A 22,545-nucleotide genomic window follows, 5' to 3' on the forward strand; every position below is an offset into this window, starting at 1 on the left:
TTTTACTGTCACTACTGTAAACTTTATCCACAAGTTTTTCATGGAATTTAGGGTGTTCCCACATCATTCTGTACCACTTCAGGGGAATGTAGATTACTGTGATCTACATTTGTATGCCACACTATGACACTTGTTGGGGCATATAGTGTTGCCATAAAATGTCTGACATAACCGTGTGATGTATTTAGGTTGCTTCAGTCATTGTGGTGGAGTATACATTGATTTTATAACTGTTCATTGTGTTGCTGTCATGTTATTCCTCCAGTGAGGAATCCAATCATTATTTCTTTGAAGCTTGGCTGAAGTATAGATTGCATGTACCTATTCTTCGAATTGTAATTTGATCAGAGAATGTTTTCAAAGGAGAAATAAGATTTTTTAGTAATTTGTCAGGGAAACATAATTTACTAAAATAATTTGCGATTTCTAACAGGCTGTGTTACACTCAAAATTATTTATGTTTCAAATGAGTGACTCTTGTAATCCATTTGTGCCAGCTATTGAAATACATCGCTGATCATGGAGGTACATTAAAGTTGTGGTTTATCACATGATGAATATCTTGTCATATAACTGTTATTATGGTTGAATGCATCAGATTACACAGTGGATGAATTTTACGTTGAAACCCAAATAGCTTAGGATACTGTCAATTATTCTGTTCAGCTTGTCACTTTTGGCATGCTGTTGAACATGATAATAGTCATTTGTGTTGCTGACAAATGTGTGTAATTGCAGAGTTGAATGAATAAGTGGGAGAATAATCCATATGTATCATCAAACAGGTTTGTCATGTGAGTATTATGGCTTGTTTTTTTCAGAAAGCTTCCTGACTGGACATGGGCTCAGTGTGACAACTGCCTGAAATGGAGGAGGCTTCCCACAGGGGTGAATGCGGGAGGGCTTCCAGATAAATGGTACTGTCGTATGAATCCTGATGCCAGTTTCAAGTAAGTGTTAAAATACAAAGTGAAACCTATTGATAACTAATTTCAAATGGTCATTTTTACTTCACCTGGCCATAAGGCCATGAAAATGTATGGTATGGTCAATCACGTCTCATTCATTCATAATTGCTGTTTGCAATATCGTCGCAAAAGCTACTTGCCACTTCCTCAATTTGCATGTGATTTTACAGAGAGTTTTCAGGCATCAAGGCCTTTCAGATTTTTCAAAATGATGCCATTCCATCAGTCAATATGGCCATTATTAATAACAATAGAAGAAACTTAAGACAACCTTTCAAAAATTGCTGAACAGAATTTGATCAAATTTGGCCTGGCATGAAAGCCTTTCAGATTTCTTCAAATGATGCCAATCTGCTGTCAGATATGGCCACCATTAGTTAAAGCAGAAAATTTGTCAACAACCTCCTCAAACACTGAAACAGAGTTTGAACAAAATTGACAAAAAGCATCCCAGAATAGATGGCTTTAAAATGTATAATAATGATGCCAAGCCACCATAAAAAAATGGCCACCATTAAAAAAAAAAAGAAAAACCTTTAAATGACTTTGCAAAAACTCATGAACAGAATTTTACTAAGTGCAGCATAATGCGTGCTGGCCATGAAATGATTCATTTTGGACAAATTATGCCGAACTGCAATAAAAAATGGCCACCATTACTAAAATGAGAAAAACCTTGAGACAGCTTCTCAAGAGCAACTCACCATATTGCAACCAAATTTGATGGAACCCATATTGGCATACTGGGATAAAGGCCTTTCAAATTTGTACAAATTCTTCCAATCTGCAATCAAATATTGGATACTGCTACTAACAATATAACAACTTTAAGTGACTTTTCAGAAACTGCAGGGCAGAACTTTACCACATTTGTCAGAAAATATTCATGCATTATTAACTTTAGAATTAAACAGATGATGCCAATTCACCATTAGCTTAGATTCCTGTTGGTTTGGATGTCATCATTCCACATGTGAATGTAACTTGTGACCAGCTGCACCTTTGCACAGTTGTTTTCTGTAATTCAGGTGTTTCTAATTAAAATTGTAAGATTCTGACTTTTTGACAGACATTTTTTATGGAGGTATCCCCTTTATCAGTGACAAGATTATCTGGTCCTCTCTCAGAAGTGTCCACAATAAAAATTAGTCTAGCCACTTATTATTCATCAGTTAGATTGTATATGTCATTCAGTCTTTCTTTGAATTTATTCTCATTATTCTTTCCAGTATATAAAGGTCGCTATTCCTAATTCCCCAAGTAGTCATTATTCTTTGACTATATTACTTTTTATTTGCAGCCGCTGTGATGTTGAGGAGGAACCTGAGGATGATGATGAAGCTCTGCAGCAGCCAACTTACAAAAAGACATTTAAAAAGAAACTGTAAGTCCATAACAAGACTATATTATCATTTATATTCATGGGTCTCATTTTTCTTGGTTTTGTATTTTAAAAAAGACATCAAAGGTACTTAATTTTGTGGTTTGCCTGTTAAAGTGTGCATATTTGTAGGTATTTAATTTCATTGGTTAACCTCTACAAATAACCCAAATAAAAAATACAGATGTTCAGAACTGTACTGAAAACAGTGGTTGTTTCAATGATTAAAATAATACTACCAACTTTATGATCGCAAATCAAACACCTGTCAAGATCAGTCACTTATTAAACCTTTACCTCATGTAAGCGCCTTTGGACGCCTCTACTCCGTTCTCAACGAAGTGCCTTTGGACACCTCCTCTACCCAATTCGCATGAAAGCACATTTTGACACCTCTACACTATTCTCATGAATGCTCCATTCAATGCCAGCTGTAAACATCAGCCATTCTGTGCTGGTTCGCATAGTGCCACCTTTGGCCCCCCCCGCTTTAGATACTACATTCAGTGATGTGTATGACCGTTATGCCAGATCACATGGTCGCTGTTTAAGATCTAGTTGTAGTCTGTTATTTGAAGTAAATGGGTCATATTCTCCACTCTCCAAAATAGAGGTTGCAGATTTTGTCTGGTACTTTCTTGAGTTTGCATTATTAGAATTACTATGAAAGCATCAATAACTTAGGAAAAGGCTGTGATATTGATGTAGGCATTAGTTAGTTTTTATAAATTATCAAATTCAGATTTTTTGATGTAGATGTATGAGAAATGGCAGCTATGGCTCATCACCCAGATTCACTGGCTTGATGCTCGATGAGTTCTCTCACGATTTTAAAGCACATACAAATTCTTCTGTGAAAAATAATTATACAGCTATAATAATTGGATTTTTCTCATAAAACTTGCTACAGGTATGTACCAAAAATGTAAGATGGTTAAAATAGATGTTAAATGTAACATGCTACACTGCTTAACAGTTAACAGGCAGGCCTATGTGTATGGAGTCAAATAGATAACTGGTGTTCTATTTATAGTACCCTGCACTATGTAATTTTGATACTTGTTTATCAACTGGCTAAAAAGTCATACACTCTATGAGGTAAATGGTTAAAGTACACATATATCATCTCATTCCTAAAACACTATCCATAAAGTTGTACTGTCAATTACTTTCTGACAATAAAGGCATTAACACAAAGGTTAAAGACTCGTAAAGTTCAACTTAGATCACTATTTGTTCAGGTAATGTCATTTTTCAATATATGAATGAAACGTGACCAACTGCCCCATGCTCAATGCAGTTAGCAAGCAGTGCCACCAACATTTGATGTGTACAGAGTCCGTCATGCAAAGATGGTTACTAAAATCCTTTCTTTGAGCCTGCCTCGTGTATGAACCAAATTTAACCACTAGACTTAATCAAAATTTTATCGGTTAGGTTGATTCATGCAGAATGGATAACTGTGGCTCATGTTAGAATATGTGAAAGATCAGACTGATTTATCTTTGACTTTGAGAATGCTGGACTTGTTTACCTGACAAACATTTTTATGTACCAGCAGACTTTGATTGACTTAATGTTGATTCTGTGGTTTTGTATGAAAATCAGTGAATTATGAGTGTCAGTATGCTTCCGTAATTAGTGCATATACATAATGTTTCTTTAGTAATTGTGTTTCATGCATTAGTTCTAGTACTTTACAGCCATGATATTCATTTGTATTAAGCATGCATGAATAAAATGAGACATGCTTTTACTTGGATTTAAATATTCACTTGAATGAAGAATCTGTTTGAATTAGTATTTAATCAAATTTCATATACTAGTGCCATATATTATTCTTTCTTTCATTTTCACTAATATTAATATTTGAATACCTTATGCTTTTTCTCATTTCACTCTGTCATTATTCATAACATATCAATTAAAGTTAGTAAATGGATACCAATATAGATGCATGTAAATGTTTACACGACCATTGGAATATGAAATGGTCCCATTTTTATGTGATTAATCTAACTGCATGCTAGATCTGGCAGCATGTGGCAAATGTGATTTGTTTTCATTAAGGATATTGATAGGAAATGTAAACGCCTGCCTCACTTTATGTGTAATTGTACTCACACCTATGTAATGCCCCTCTAGATTGGTTACCCTTCTTAAAATGCCACTTTCACACTGCAGAAAGGGTGGCCTTTTAAGACGGGAATCACCATATTATTTAAGATTTAATTGCACTATGCTAATAAAATGTCAATCTTACGTGTTGAATTTTTCTTCCTTATTCCAGTGAAGAGAAAAAACGGGCAGAGGAGTATGAAAAGGTAAGCAGTTGATGAAACAATAATTATTGTGATTCATTAAACACAAACCATACTTTAATAATAATAAGTATATTTGCTCATTTTTAATACTACTGGTCATACACCAGAAGAGTTTATTTGATGATCTTTTGTTAGCACAAGTTTGTTATCGTTTTTTCATGTAAACTATTAGAAGGATTGCCACCAAACTTTACAGATATATTTGTCCCATGATCTGGTTGGTGCTAAATGAAAATGGCTTCCTTTAGGCATCTGAAATGGCCACCATGACAGCCATTTTTAAATTTTTTCCCAACTACTAAATTAAATAGGAGGAAAATATCAACACAGGGTTTTAGAGACTTTGGATGTCTAGTTGTTCCTCAATGAAAATGGTGCCAATCTGACATCCAATATTTTCTTTCATGTGGATGTTCTGTAAATTATGCCATCATTAACAGACATTTTGAAAATTTTGTTATTTCTGCTCCTTCTGAATGTTGATCATTTTAACATGGGGTTTTCACCAGAAGACTTCTTAGATTATCTAGTGGGTCATAATTGAAATGGTGCCAATCTGACATCCACTATGATTGCTGTGATGACCATCTTGGAAAGTTCATTATTGGTACTCCTAATTGGATGGTCATTTTAACATGGAGTTTTCACTTTAAGACTTCCTACAATATCTAGTTGGTCCTAAATGAAAATGCTGCTATGGCCATGAGATGGTTTCAGCACTTGGCAGTTAGCAAGAAGAAATAGCCTTATCTTGGAGTCCTGGAAATTACTTTTGGCTAGTTGAGTGCAAGATCCTTCAATAGACATTTTAAATTAGTGAAGTTGTATTTGTTTATTTCTGAGATATGTTTATTGAACCTGAAAAGTCTCACAGCACAATTGTATGCAATGTTTCATTGTATCAACCAATCTTGGTGACATATTGCAGTAAGAGGGTTGGTTAGTTTTAAGTAGAATGTTGTATTCAAGACAATATTGTATTTAAAACTCTAGTTCTATAAGTACTATACTTCTTGACTGTAGTTTCACTTTTACTGTCATTCACATGAAAAATATTGACAAATTCAGTCTGATATACTTTCCTACATCTTTTATTATAAGTAATGTTTATAGTATACATACTTTTGGCAGCAAAGTTTAGTTGCAAAGTCAAACATTCTTGGAGTAGTTTGCTTACTCTAAAAAGTGAACAGATTAAATATTTAAAATGTAATATTACAATTAACTAAAATACAATTATTTAAAAAATAAATGCTTTTCATAGCTAATAACTATTAGCAATATCCTCAGAGTTGTGAAAAGTGGAATCTACATTATTGGGTAAGTTTATAATTTTGGAATTTAATTTTATAAGAAATGTTTGTTACCAGTTTGACTGGTTCTCTATTCTGTTTATTTCTTTCTTTATTTATTAATTAATTAATTATTTAGGGCCTTGCTCAGTGAAGTCAGCAGAGTCCTACATTAATCATGGTTTGTAGGGATCCTTGGAAACCTTGAAAACCATTGAATTCCTAATGAATCATGGAAGTTATTGAAAAAGGCTTAAATTTTAATTTAATCCTGGAATTCTGTCAAGAATCCCATAAATGAAAACTGATGCAAAAAAAAAAGATCAAATGAGACTTTTTTTTATTTTTGGTAACTGTCAATTTTGACTGGATTTGGTGTTTTTGCCTGTACAGTGCGACCCTGCTATAATGTGCCCTGCAATAACATGAATTTGGATATAATGCGGTCGTGGCGTGGCTCCCGAAATTGTATATATTAATTTGCACGCGAAAAAGTATTTTTTGTTCAAAGTATGTGACATAGTGCATAAAAAAAATGTATTACCATTTTGAGGAAGAGATTGCGTATGAATTTGAATATAAATATGATCGTTGCCCCGGTTCCTGAAATTTGAAATACATATACATGTATTTTTCTCTTACCCGGAAAAATATATATTTTTAAAGTACAAGAAACAGTGTGCAAAACATTTATTATCATTTTGGGGAAGAGTTCACGGATGAATTCTGACGTAATACAATTGTGGCTTGGCTTCTGAAATTTAACAATTTCACCAGGTTCTTGATGTGTTATGCCAAAAATATACATTATCGGAAATGTTATTTATTATTGATCCATGAGTAAAGCCAGTAAGTCATCTTTGTGATTGTCTTCAATTAATTCTGTATACAATCATTGCTCAAATAATAGCCGACATGTGTTTCTTCTTTAACTGCATACACAACCAAGCAGCAGACAATGCGGTGGTTGATAAAAGATATCACAATTTAATAAACATCAAAAAAACATCAAAAATGAAAACCGCCAACATGTTTGCTGGGCTTTGTGGTGTTGTTAGATGCAGTCAGTTGACCAGTAAATAATGTCCGCTTTATTAGCTGGTCAACTGATAGGGTATGAAATTGTGAATGCATTCAGCTTAAATTTTTTTATAAAAGTGACTCTGATCAATGCAGGCCTACTGCACTTAGTTCCCGGGTTTTACATATGTATGGTGTTGGCTTATGAACTCATTATTAATCTCCTATTTTTAAAAAGATATTTTACCATTATGAAAAGGCAAGTTCACAAAAACCAAGTCGTTTTATCCACTTTGTGCAATGGTTAGTATAATAGTTTCACATGTTTCTTTCGATATTCACAAAATCTTAAGTAAAAGTTATATGCACACTGAAAGCATGTGTTGATTGTTAATTATTCTTGCTGTAGTCATTCAAACAAATAGGCGTACAAGCATTATATATTGGAAATTGACAATGGATAAATGTACATGGAAACGCATATGAGAAAATTTTAGCAGAATAAAATTTGTACAGACACCATTCATAGACCCTGGAATGTAATGAACCGTACATGTGCTTCATCTTTCTTAACCTAATTTTGCTGTTATTTTTTCCCATTGAATTCAGACACAATGATCTGTGACAAAATTATTGAATATTTAAAAATATGTACGCAATTTTTGCAATGGAATTACATGTATTATGGATTAACTGCAAGCCCCAACAGTACAATATCAGACGGCAAGTAAACTACTCTCTTCATGCTATATATTAGATGTTGAACTGAGACACAATGATCTGAGACAAAATTATTGAATATTTAAAATCTGTATGCAGTTTTTCAATGGAATTACATGCATTATGGATGAACTGCATGCCACGATGGCACGATAGTTAAAAGTGTGTATGTGTGTGGTTTGGATTTTTAACGTAGCTTTTAACAATTTTTCAGTCATATCGCTATGATATCTGCAGTGTGGCAGTTTATAGTGATGTCTAGCACTGGGGCATCATGCCAGAGACATGTAGCATGTCCCACCCAGTCACATTATCCTGACACCAGGCCAACCAGTCCTAACACTAACCTGTTAATGCTGAGCACCTAGCGAGGCAGCTGTTAGTCCCATTTTTTTCTTAGTCTTTGGTATGACTTGACTGGGGTTCGAACCCGTGACCTCCAGCATTTTCTTTATGGTTGATTAGGTCAATCAAGCAAATTTGAAAGATAATATTACAGATATTATACTAGAACCAGTTAGTGGTGTGTCAGTTTTGGTAAATGATGTCATTTTGGGAGTTCGATAAATAATGGGTCAAGATTTCAATGGACAAATTTCACCACAATTGTTTTGCCTGATAATTATTCAAGAAGTGGAAAATCTTGTCATAATGTTGCTAAAAATGTGATATGTTATTTACAAAGAGCTGTTGTGATATTTTAACAAAATTAAGTACAAATACACCAAACAGACTGAATTTTCTTTTCAATGGGCTGGTTTTTATTGCGATGCAAAAATGTTTATGATTGATTGATGACTGGTGGAATTTGTAAAACCACCAAGGAGTTGAAGAAATAATGGCTCTAAAAGAGTTATTAGTTTCAATTGATAAAAGACCTGTTTCCATTGTTGCACCTTTTCAGTGTTTATCTGTATCCTGTAAAATAACCAAAAGTATTTTTTGGGCTGAAATGTAATGTTTTGGCAGTAAACATATTTCTTGAGGATGTACTTTCATAGGTGTTACACATTACCTTTGTGCCCAATTTACAGTTGTACTTTTCATGGTGGAATACAAATTTTGAACGTGTTGCCCACACAAAAAAGTTGATCTCGCACTAAGATTTCTAATCTCGTGAATGCATTAGTTGAAATGGATGCCTTATTCATGTAGTATGGAAATTAAGCAGAAGAGATAAGTTTATTAAAATCACTTGCACTATGATGAGCTAGTGATATATAAAACATGAGCATGCAGTTAAAATCTGTGATAACCTTTCAGTCATGCTACGGCATCCACAACTGTCATCTGCACACCTGTTACTTGATTCTGAGAATTGCTCTTGCTGACATGAGATTTCATAAGAGACATCAATTGTCAAAGCTAAAAGAACTAGGTCATACTGAATTTGAACTATTGTACAGATTCTGAACATTTTTAACAAAGTTTAATAGAATTACATGCAGCTCCTTTGTGACTTAAAACTTGATCATTCATTGCTTCCTGTTTGCAGGCATATCTGTGTGGTATCAGTATATTTCTAGCTGTTACTAGAAAGGTGATCTCAAAAGACAGGTTTCACTGCCCAAAGTTTACACTCAGATTTGACTGTGTTCCATGTCTCACATTGTTAGCAGGAAACAACATTATTCTAATACTGTTCACTGGCTAGTCACAATGTTCCATAGAACATTTGTAAAGTTAATCTATTTACTACATATCCTTTCAACGAGCCACCTGAGAAAATCGAAAGTTAATTTATTGTTTATTTACAAATTACAGATGAAGAAAATACAAGCAAAAGAACAGGAACTGAAGCAGCGAGAAGAAGCCCTCAAGCGTAAATCAATACAGCTATCAGAAGAGGTAAGGCAGTCTTCTAATTGATGAGAGAACTATTGTGCTAGACTCCCACTGAGTGGGTTGTATGTTTGAATCCTGCTCAGACTGGTCTTGGTCAGCTGTTTGGTGTGTCTCTCTGTATGAAGCATTTAAATTGGATTGCATCACCTCAATGGTCTTTTATGTGCTGATGTGTCATTATACACCAAACAATCAATCAGTTAGTCTTGTTTATCGTCGATGCGTCGAACTTTTAATTACGTTTTCCAGCTTTACAATAGCAGTTATTGATATTTTATTAACACCTTACTGAAAACTGGTCAGTCTTGTGGAAAAAATCAACTGCCTTACTGAGACGGACTTCAGGGTTGGCAGGTCTGACATTTCCTCAGTCAACAGAAGTTGCAGAACTCATGGAACATCTCTCAGAAAAAATTGTGACTCCGGTAATACCAAAGCCTTTTGTCTGAGTCAGTTGCAACTAGCTTCTTGTTTCACTGGTATCAATCACATGCTGATGCGTACTGGTTGGAAATACCTTGTGTTGACAAGGATGTTTTGCACATTTGTTATGATTAGACCACTTTGTTATACAGTGGTCTGGCAAGTCTTCAGTGCCACCTCCAAGCCAATGAGGAACATTTATTAACTTCCTCACTACCTGACTTAGCATTCCAGGTAATTTTTTGGCTGTGCTGTGAAGCATTCACATGTGGGACTCGGTGAACCATATCACCAAGGTTGTCAGTAGGTCTTCTCATCTCATGAAAGTCTTGGCCCACAAAATACATGCAATTTCCACTTGCCTCACATTAGAACATAATGTTTCCATTTGACTGATAGTGGAGTATGTTGGATATCGTGTCCAGACCACTTTTGTCAGTTTTATCTGTAGCCTTCAAGAGGAGAGAACGAAACCTCATCAGGTCATTGGTAGCTGCACAGACAGTAACCACTTCCCACTTATGACAGTACAACTGTGTAACTGGTTTTGCCTGGTAAAAACTATAAAGGTGAGAAAAATTAAATGAAGAATTCCATAGGTATTTCCTGACATGTTTAGAACTAAGATCTCCTGTTTTGCTAAACTAAAATTTGGAGAATTTTGTCAATTAATAGAGCAGCTGTGCCCCTCCTGGATGACACAGGTAGAGGTAGGATGTGATCAGGTAATGTATTTGCAGGAGAAAATAAATTTCTTATTAAATTATGTTTCTCTGATTCCCTGATAGTACTTACCTGATCACATTACAAATAATCCCTTCCATGTTCCCTTCAATGTGAGACATCCTTTAATGTCTCTTAAAAGAAACAAAACTGCTCTAAACCACATATGCCAGTAGCTACATAGCAGGGGATTAACCCATAAGAGCTGCGTCCCTTTGTCTATATAACATATAAGCAGAAAGACTTTTTTGTTTTCACCCCTATGGTGGCCTAGTGGTTAGAGCATCCACCTCGGATGTGGGAGGTCGTGGGTTCGATCCACAGCAGAATCATACCAAAGACTTACAAAAATGGTACTAACAGCTGCCTTGCTTGGTGCTCAGCATTAAGAGGTTAGTGTTAGGACTGGTCGGCCTGGTGTCAGGATAATGTGACTGGGTGGGATATCAGGCTACATGTCTGCGGTATGATGCCCCAGTGCTAGACATCACTATAAACTGCCACACTGCAGACATCGTAGCAATATGACTGATTTTTTTTTAAAGCTACATTAAAAATCCATATCACATACACACACACACTTTTTTGTTTTCCTTTAGCTTTTTCCATCTTTCTGGAAGGACTTGATTCAAGGGTAAGAAATAAAGTTATCATAATGTAATGTGATCAGGTAAGTATTTGTGAGAAACGTAATTTACTAAACATCTACTGTTTCATGGACATATTTGTAGTTCTTTGTATCAGCTCTTTGTCATCAAACTTGGCACAACAGTTAACATTGGGGATTCCTGTTAATAAATGTTTCAAACTGTGAAAGGTCAAGGATCTGTGCAGATACTGGCTTTTACAAGATTATAGAATTTACTACATAACATTCCTATTTATGTAAGTGCAATAAAAAGAATTGTTACTTGAATATAGGCTGACACTTACTGACGGGAGCCCCGAGTGGCCGAGTGGTCTAAAGCGCTCTTCGTTACGGATCACTGCCATCTCACCTCTGTCTGCGGCGGTTCGAGTCTAAGATTCAGCCAATGTGGGCATGTGAGAAAGCTTGCCAGTAGCTTCTCGTGGGTCGGTGGTTCTTTCCGGGGTTTTCCGGGTTCTTCCTCCACCATTAATACTGGCCGCCATGTATGGCCTATCGTGCTGAAAAATGGCGTTAAACCCCACAACAACAACAACAACACTTACTGACATTCCACTTTCTGATATTCCACTTAGCAACATTGTGTATTATCATATTTGAGATGTGCAAAATCTGTACAGGTACATGATAAATAAAATCTCAGGTGTCAAATTGTGGTCATCAGACATAGACCTACCAACCCTTACAATTTTGCTGCAAGTGGACTATGGAATTGCGGAATTAAAGATTTAAAGCATAAATTATGGAAATACACTTATTTGCAGTAAAACTGGATACTGGCTTGTCCATTATTGATTTGGATCCAGGTTTTAGATTAGGATAATAGCAAATTAGTCATGAAATCAGACTAGTTTTACTGGAGTGCCTGAGACAATTTCTGCTGTGTATTTTGTGGTGCAAAACATCTGCATGATCAAGCTGTTCCTTTTTTGTTTTTTTAAATGGCATCCCAAAAACAACTTGTCACAAAAAAATGGGCAATAAAGCTCTAATAATGCAGAAGAATAAATGGAAATATTCAGATTCTTGGGGAAGAAAGCTGAAAGGCAACAATTACATTTTGTGAACATTATGTGTTGATTTGAGGCAGGAAAGATGACTGTCATCACCACGTGAATTTTAACTTTTTTCGGATTACATCGAGTGGAGAGATATTAAGAAGGTATTGAGTTCCATAGGATTTGGAACTGTAGCTTGTGAAACTGTACTAGAGGTAATTAAGGTTGTAGTAAACTCGACAAACTTTTGAGTTGTACACGATTTGAAATTCATGTTTTTCAGCTGGACAATAGCAGTATATAATATTTTGTTAAACCTTACTGAAAACTGGTCCAGCTTAGGAAAAAAATTGACTGCCTTACTGAGAAGGTCTTGTTAGAGTTGGCAGGTCTGCAGACATGAAATTTGTTAATATTACTGAATAATACCAGTTTGAAAGTTCACAGCATTATTCTTCTGACTTGTCCCGTGAAATTTCTGAAACAGTAAAATTTTACATTTCCAATGTTGGTAGAAAATTGGCAAAATAACATTGTACAGTACAACCTGTTATGAAAGACCAACCTTCTGCCAGAAGATCGTGGTTCCTAAAGACAGGTTGTTTCTGATAACTGATCATAGCTCTGATATCATCAGTAAATTTGAGAATTGAGAATCTGGTAACCCTAGAAAGGTGGTCTTGTAGCAGTGGTCTTTCAAGACAGGTTTTACTGGATAGGGTGTTCAAAAAATTATAGTCATGTTTATGTTTTCTTTGAAATGTCCAACTAGGGCTGATAAGGATTTGTTTTATCCTATAATACAAAACCGTTGATGAATGTAGCTCATAATTCCATAAAAGCTAAACAGCTGTGGTCATAATTCTCACTTAAATATTCCATACAGATTGATTACAATGATGTAGTATTTTAAAAAATAAACAAGTTAAATTAAAAATTTTTTTATTGATTTTTAAATAAGGAAACAAAAGACTTGCATAGAACAAATTGTACAGTTCACTTTGTCATTTCAGAAGCCATGTTGCGGTTGTCATTACACAAATTGACTCCATGTAAAAGGTCATAATTCTGTTTCCTTTCTAGTTAAGTTCATTCCTTTCCATCCTCTGATATGTTATTTGCTATGCAGGGTAACTTAGTAGCACTTAATTTTATGGTCATAACTAAAAGTAGCCCTAAATGTACTTTAAACTGAATCCAAGGTGCATTGTTGTATCTGCACAGATAGTGTCAGGTGGCTCTATCAATGTCACCATGGCTATCATCAAACTTATTTTAGTCAAAACTCCTTTACTATATTGTTTTGATCACATTTGTTGCCTTCAACCACTTAATACTTGTGTGGTTTGCTCGATTTAAATAAAAATTGTAACCTTTTGAATTTAGTCATTCAACAAAGCCATTAACCTATCAAGAAAAGAAACTGGTAGGTTTATATTAGAATTCTGTATGATTGGTCATAATCAGAAGAGTTATCAGAGTACTGCAGTAGGTATTTTAAAAAAAAATACATATTCTGTTGTCCAATATGGCCACCACAGCAGCCATCATGAAAATTTTCTTATGACAACTTCTGACACAATGATCATATCAGCATAGTGTTTTCACTGGAAGAATTATTATGATACACAGTTGGTACTAAATGAAAATGGATATCTTCAAAATCTTGTTACAATTTCTCTGTGATAGCTGATGATATCAACATTGTACTTTTGCCAAAAGCCTTCTTATAATGTCAGGTTGATTCTAAATGGAAATTGTGCTAATCGGAAATCTAATGTGGCGACCTTGGCAGCCATCTTGAAAATGTTATTACTGTTATTCCTTCAAAATGGAAAGGCATATCAACATAGGGTTTTGATGAGAAGACTTCTTGTGACATCATGTTTGTCATAAATTAAATGGTACCAATCAAAAATTTTATTCATGCTACTCCTCCTAAATAGTAAGTCATTTTGACATAAGGTTTACACCAGAAGAGTTCATATTCTGTCTTGTCTGTCCTAAATGAAAATGATGCACGCTGACCCTCAATATAGCCACCATGGTGGCCATCTTGAAAATATTGTTATCTCTGCTCCACCATAATGAATGGCCAAATCAAACAGCATAAGACTTATTATGATCCAGTATGGCTGCCACAATGGCCCATCTTGAAAATTTTGTTGTCCACACCCCACCCCTTTGAACAAGATGGTTATAATGTTGGTTTGGGGTTTGTACTGTGAGATGTCTGATTGGTTCTGAATGAAAGAGCTGACATCCAATATGTCCACCACAGCAGCTAATTTAAAATCTTGTTAACACTGAAGAATATCAGAAGTGCTTTCAACACTTGTCAGTAAAAATGGGTCTCATCTTGAATTCCTGGAAATTGTTTTTGTCCAGTAGGGCATCTTTTCCATCAAGTGTCTCCTGTTTTTCAGAATAACTGTGACAGGACCTCCCACATATTTCCTCCTTATAGAGTAATATGGTGACTACAATTTAATCTGTAAAGTTAGCATGATATTTTCAAAGGATATTAAGTCAGCCATAAATGATAAAGTAACAAAGACCAGGTTTTTTAGTTAAATGCAAAGTCGCAATTTTCTAAATATGAACTGATCATCTTAAGATTGTGTATATAAGAGGCTGTGGAAGAGAAAATGTGGTTTTTAAGTGTCTTTAGGGGCACACTCCTTGATATTCAGGAATACCAGGTTGTGCAAGTTAGAGACTATATATTGATGAAAAACAGTTTAATTTATTCAGTTTTATTTTATTTAATAACATTTCAAACATGGTGCATTTTTCTTCATTGTTCTTGAGGAAATAAATTTGACAAACCAGTAGAGTTTTGCATTCTGTGTTACAGTATTGAATTGTGCTCATGGGAATTGAGGTAAAATGTGGCAGTGGCAATGGCAACTTTAAGTGATAGGATAACAGGTGGCAGTGTTAAGGGCGTCTTAAAGTAATAGCATAACATTGAGATTGCACTTGTAACCATATATAGTTCTAATATGAAAGGACATGAACAGATGATTACATTCATGGTTTGAGAACAATATTTGCATCAGGAAAATATATGTGCCCTACATTTTGGCCTGTTTGGCTGGTGGAGGAAGAACCCAGGAAAACCCAGGTGAGAATCAATGACCCATGGGAAGCTACTGTCAAGTTTTGTCACATATCCACATTGACCAAGCTCGAGAAACTAGATGGCAGTGATTGGTTAAGGTGACCATAGGATATACAGTGAAATATTTCACAGATAACTAAATATAACAAAAGATAATTAAATAATTACTGTACTTTGCAAGGTTCCTACAGACTTGAGATAAAAATGAACTCTCCACCTTAGGGAAGTAGAAAAGGACCTCCTGAAGATGAATAAACATCTATTAAAAGAAAAGTAACCAAGGCACTGACTATATAGGCATATTCTAATATAAACTGGTTTAATTAGTCCTCTGTGTGTTTACTTTTTTCCAGCAAGAACTGATATTATATTTATGTTCTGTTTATATTATGACTTAGGGAAAAAAGATGATAAGGAATGCAGGTATTGTTCATCAATTTATATTTGGTAACAGAACATCATATGGGATGAAAACTTGTTTCAGAGCATGCAAGCCATTCTTTGGTCCTTTGTGACAGTGCCTGACTTGAATAGTAAAGTAAAGTGTACTAATCCTTATTAATGCACATTTTCGCTTAACATATAACTTAAACCTGGTCTAATTGTAAACACGACTGACTTTGAACTCATCCTGTGTAAACAGCTTGTTTATAACTTACAACCATGGACAAAAGTTAAGTACACAAAATAAATTTAATATAAATAACAAAAGTATAAAAAAAATTATTTTATGCATGATAACAATAATGACCAAGATGATGCCAACAATATGAAAGGAAAAGTATAAAATGGTAATTACAAAAATCCCTACTTTTATGCATTATTAGCTTGGATATATTCCGTGTTTGAATTAAATATTTATCCAAAGTTAAGAAATATTGATGTGAGGTTTGGTCAGACATATTTGGCAAATAATACATTCATTACTTTATGTATCTAATTGTTCATTGTTATTTTGTCTTCATTCAAATATAAAATTAAAAAATGCAAGGTAAAAAATAATAAGTATTAAAACAAAAACATATGTATTTTAATCTCAATTTTTATAAAAGTAATTCAGCTGTATTTTTATCTTATTTTTTACATTTAAATATTCTTGTTCAGACCTATTTTGTTAAATGATTTGATAAAAAATATAAAGTTCTGTGTACAAAAATATTGGATATTTAATTATTATTTATGTATGGTTAGAGTAAAATAAATTAGAGGGTTCTTAATCTCTTTTGCAGAGTACCACTTTGCGGGTATTCGTCCAGTTTTAATGAATTATGGATGATTTTCATATCAAAATCTGACACTGCTAGGAAAAGAGCCAAGTTGACAAAAATTGGGTTTACCATGCATTAAACAATGTTACCAGATTGATTTACCAATAATGCTGACAAAAATTGGGTTTACCATGCATTAAACAATGTTACCAGATTGATTTACCAATAATGCTGACAAAAAAAACTTCTTAAGACTACATTAATTACCTTTGGGAAAGGATTTCTTCTTCAGAACATTCATTGATTAGCGTTGTTTCAAAGAATCATCGTTTCAAGTTTGTAAGCCATTTAGAAGTTTCTCTTCAGTGTAGATAGATCTTACAAGAAGAATGTACATAACCAGTCATGTGGAAATTAAACTGGGTCAGTGAAGATGACATTTCATTTTTAAATTTATACAACAAATACACATTGAGTTCATGTTCAGTCCATTTTGTCATATATTTGAAAGAACTGAAATAATCAGCATAAAAGTGGTTTGCTTGATGTTCCATTTGATACTACATGTAGAAGACTTGTCTTATACAGCTCCATTGTCCTAACCATCATTTAGACTGCCAGGGCATTTTTCAACATCTGTCAAGGTGCTTTGTACAAGGAAAGTTAACAGCTTGTAGCAGTTGATAGTAGCCACCTATAACACTACAATGGAAAACTATCCTTCAGATAAACTGAGATAATATTTGGGCAGAATTATTCAGCAACCATCATGAATGTGTCGTGACTCAAAACTTGGATGGTATAATTTTTCTTTTCCAGGTGTCTAGTTCTCAGGACAGTGAACATGGCCAGAGACGACCGACAGTGGGTGATTTGGACAATGCAAAGAAGAGACTTGACGTGTACAAAGAACGGTTGATAGAACAGCAAATAATTATAATGAATTTAGAGAGACAGAAGAAAGTAATTGAGGAACAGAGTCATGATATGCTACAAATGGCTGAACAGCTAAAACTCAGTAACATCAACACTAATGTAAGAAGCCAGAATTTTCCTTGTTTCAATTACTCTTCTGATCTGCAATAAAGAAGCATTAAGTAGCACTTGGCTAACAATTCTACTGTATGGACTGTTTGTCTATGGTATTGGATAAGAAAGGTTCAGGAGTTAGATTGTTACAAGAATGCATGTTGATTTTATCTCACTTGCAAAAGAGCTTGCTAATGAGAACTTCAGTATGTAGCTGGAATTTACATAAAATAATGTGTATCATTAATATTCTGATAATGTGTTTCAAATTGGTCGCTTGACAACGTTATCTTACTGTTATATCCTCTAATTTGACACATCACATAGACTTAATATGGAAGGCAATGGACAAATATCTTCCCTTATACTATGTCAAACAGTATACATATATGTCATTGGTAAGGAAATGTGACATGACATTTTTTTATGATGCCACCCAGCTTGATTCATTGTGACATCACCCAACTTTTTATATGCCTGTCTTTAATTGGGCATATCACACTGTGGCATTTTCTGTCGGTTGATCTATATGTTCACCTGTCCATCTGTTATATTTAATGTATACAGCTGCCTCTCATATACTGCCATGTATGGAATAACCATATAACTTTCCTGGCTGCTACTGTGGAATGGACTTTTTCATAAATTCAGACTTATATTTCCTATTTAAATCTTTGGAATAACCATTGATAAGAGATGTTACTCTTAGAAGTTTTAACTGCTTCCTGTAAAAGAGAACATTTTCATTATAAAACAAAATTTAATATGAATTGTGGCAAGATAAATCTGCTTGGCAGCTGTTATGTAGTCACGTAGTGCATGGCTAGATGTGCCTTCCAGCAATGATATCCTTAGATATTAAGAAAGCATCTTTTATGTGATATCATTATACTGTTGATAACAAGTCATTACAAAACCTCTTTTTAGCAATAATTATGAGTGATCATTGTTAATCATGCAGTTTCAAAGTAAATATTACACCTGTTGTTATGGTTTCATCTGCAAATATGCTTGTCAAGTTGACCTTGTTCTTTCCAGAACCCATGGTTACAGTATTTACATTTGTATTCTTCATTTTGTTATCATCATGTTTATTCCCCTGACAACCAATGTTTTGCAAGACAGTCTTGATAATTAAGAATTTACTTACTAGAACCAGATTAAGGTAACTCGTATAATTAACAGGGTTCAAATTGTTAGATTACAAGAGCTTGTCTTATGGACAAATGTTTGTTGTTGTTCTAGGGTTTAATGCCATTTTTCAGCACAAGATAGGCTATACACGGCGACCAGTATAACTGGTGGAGGAAGAACCCTGGCAAACCCAGGGAAGAACTACCGGCCCACGAGAAGTTACTGGCAGGCTTTCCAACGTACCCACGCTAGTATGAACAAATGGCTTCAGAAAATGAAAAAAAACTTGTCAGTCTTCAAAACAACTTTTATGTTTTGGTTGGTTTTTAAAAAAATTTGAATCTGAAAGTATGCCCAATCCATTTTTGTTACAGATACGTTTTGGAGGATTTGTGTTACTTGAAGGATTGGACATGTTGTGGGCATTTGATGTTTGAAATCCTGTGTTTCACATGACAGTGTGAAATGGGTGGTATACCTGTTGTAAAAACTCCGTATACAAGGGAAAAACACCTGTAGAAACTACTTGTCACTTGACAAAAGTATTTAGCAATCACCAAGTAAACAAAAAATAAGAAAATGTGCTTACATTAAGACGATAAAGATATAAATGATATCAATTTGTTATTTACTTTTCTCAGAAGCTATTGATTTCATTCTTTTCATTGTTACAGAATTTGATAGAGAATGTTAACCTTCTTGCTGGGACCAGCTCTGCTACTGTTTCTTCTAGCAGGTAAGTTACAGTAGATCATACATAGTTTTGGGCTAGGTTTGAATGTTGTTGGCTTTACTGATCACAGACCCAGAATAGCTGCTATGGCCTTCATTCTTGCACATAGGATCCCAGGGCCATGGGACACTGTGTCCACCTCCTTTCAAATCTAGGGGCACACCATTATAGAGAGATAAATGAAAATATAGTGCTATAAAAATTAAATAATCTTGATCACTTCAACAGTTTTGTAACCTTTACTTTGATGTCTGCTCTGTTCTATCATATTTTCCTTGAACACTTAATTATTGCAATTTATCATATACTCAGTTAACTCATGAAAACATTACCTGCATCATGGATTTTTCCATTTCAGATCTTTCTCTTTCATTGAACTTTAGTGTACACTCATTATCTACCAGAATTTATTATAATAAATACCTATGTTCTCCGACTTACCTTCTTTCCAAATTAACAAATCATTAATTACATGGCAGATTGTGTAGACCACTCTGGTTGCCTAGTGGTTAGAGCATCTGCCTCGGATGCAGGAAGTCATGGGTTCAATCCCCAGCTGAGTCATACCAAAGACATATAAAAAATGGTACTAAAAGCTGCCTCGCTTGGTACTCAGCATTAAGAGGTTAGTGTTAGGACTGGTCGGCCTAGTGTCAGGATAATGTGACTGGGTGGGACATCATGTTACATGTCTGTGGCATTTAGCCCCAGTTCTAGACGTCACTATAAACTGCCACACTGCTGACATCGTAGTGATATGACTGAAAAATTGTTAAAGCTACATTAAAAATCCAAATCATACACACAAACTGTAAATTTAGTCACTTTTGTTCCCTTCAAAATAAATTAGATCTTCCTTGCTGTAAGGGTGACTTTAACCTTGAAAATATGTTACACCAATTTGCACTAAGGAAGTTGCACTAAGTCAGAATTTGGGGGAGATGTGACAAAAAATTTGCTGTCAGTCCCCATGCCCATGCTTTATGTGCAACACTGGGCCTGTTGTCTGTGTTCCTTCTGAACCATGGTGTCTTAGTGGTTAGCATAACAGATTCGTGATGGAAATAGCAGACCTGCCACACTTATGATTTTACTGCAAGTCTTACAGAAATGACCATTAAAATACGGACTTGTGGAAGAAAAGCACAAAATTTATGGAAATACGATGCTTTAAACTGCATATTTTGTGATGCAAAACATCTGCACAATCAAGCTGTTGCTTTTGTTATTTAAATTGGCATCCAACAAGTGACATGTCAGGATGAAAGGGACAATAAACCTCTTAAAAAGATTTAATAATTCAGAAGAAATAAAGGGAATATTTGGGTTCTTGGGGAAAAAGTCAGAAAGGGCAACTGTTATGTTTAGTGGTCATCATGTGTTGATTTCATTATGTCACATGGTGGGAATGATGATTGTCATCAGGCCCATGTGACTTTTTTTTCTTTAATATGTTTTACATCAGGTATAGAGAAACAAGTGATTAAACCCCATGGGGTTTGGAATTGCAGTTTGTGAAACTGTACTGGAGGTAATTAAGGTTCAAGTAAACTTTACAAACTTTCTGAGTTGAACACACTGTTTACCATTACTGTTTCATTCTTCACACTTTTGGACTTTTTAATGCATGTTTTCCAGCTTGAAAATATAGTACTTGTTATTTTGTTACACTGTACTGAAACCAGTCAAATTTACAGAAAAAAATTTGATTGCCTTACTGAGAAAGGTCTTGGTAGGGTTGGGTTGGTAGTTTTGAAATAGTGAAATCCATCCAGTTGGATCAGACTGGAATAATGATCATGTTGTGTCCGTGGGCAATCCACTCTATTCCAACTGCCTCGCCACTAAATAGCCTGTATGTGTTGATGTGCCATAAAATACCACACCAAACTGTCTGTTAGCACAGATTTGTTGTTATTGCAGCTTGTCCAGTATTACTTGGAAGATTACCATGAAACTTTGAGCGTACATATATGTCAAAGCCTAGTTGGTTCTGCAGGAAAATTTTATTGCTCAGATATCCAGTATAGCAGCCACATTATGCTCGCCATCTTGAAAATTGTGTTATTGATGCACCGCCTGAAATGATTTCATATTGACATGGAGTTTTCATGAAAACACTTCGTATGATGTCTACTTAGTCCTAAATGAAAATGGTGTTGATTTGACATCCAATATGACTGCCATGGTAACCGTCTTGAAACCCTTGTTAAGGCTACTGGTAAGATCATCACTGGGTTCTCACTGTAAGACTTCTTATAAAGTGTAGTTGTTTCTAAATGAAGATTTTGCTTCATAGATGTACAAAATAACAACCATGGCACCATGTTTAATTAATGTTGTTGCTTCCAGAAATGAAAGAATGGTCTTGTTGACATGGGGTTTTCTCTAAAAAAACTTAAGATGTCTTGTTAATCCCAAATGAAGATTTTTGTTCCATTCAATATCCAGCATTATTCTGCCATGATGGTCATCATGAAAATCTTGTTATCGCTACGTAACTTGGGGTTTTCACAAAAAGACTCCTTATGATGTCTACTTTGTTTTAAGTAAAGATGGTGCCATTCTGACTTACAGTATGTGCACCAAAGCAGTGATTATTAAAATCAAGAGAATTAATTTAAATTGTTTAATATTCTGATTGCTAAATATATTCCCATACACACACAAACACACACGAGCATACACACATCTCCCAAGGTGTTATTAAATTGTTTTCTTTAAATGTGATGTTTGCATTTGTGAAACATGATTATGCAAAACAGTATTAAGATGAAAGGAAAAACAATCATAGTCCAAAAATAGTTGTCCACTTCTGCTCAAAATCATCAGTTCTATTACTAACTTGCTATTGCTGCATCTCCAGAATTGATGATCTGAGTGACATCTAGTTGGTCCAGAATAAAGATGGGTTAATCATTGTCAGTTTTATCATTACCCTACATGAAGAGATGGTTGTATTGACATGTGGCTT

At 34.7% G+C, this 22,545-nt stretch overlaps 1 protein-coding gene across 1 annotated transcript in view; it reads left to right on the forward strand.

The window, feature by feature from the left end:
* Positions 1 to 22,545, forward strand: part of LOC149801243 (MORC family CW-type zinc finger protein 3-like) — a 65,693-nt gene that overhangs the window by 31,082 nt on the left and 12,066 nt on the right. The window contains 6 exon segments of the mRNA XM_089955316.1: positions 822 to 950; positions 2,269 to 2,352; positions 4,640 to 4,673; positions 9,470 to 9,553; positions 17,495 to 17,710; positions 19,513 to 19,574. Coding sequence (XP_089811442.1) covers positions 822 to 950; positions 2,269 to 2,352; positions 4,640 to 4,673; positions 9,470 to 9,553; positions 17,495 to 17,710; positions 19,513 to 19,574 — 609 coding nt within the window.

The sequence above is a fragment of the Sinohyriopsis cumingii genome, chromosome 4, assembly GCF_028554795.1.
Source record: "Sinohyriopsis cumingii isolate HCF-2022 chromosome 4, ASM2855479v2, whole genome shotgun sequence".
In the NCBI taxonomy this organism is placed as follows: domain Eukaryota; kingdom Metazoa; phylum Mollusca; class Bivalvia; order Unionida; family Unionidae; genus Sinohyriopsis; species Sinohyriopsis cumingii.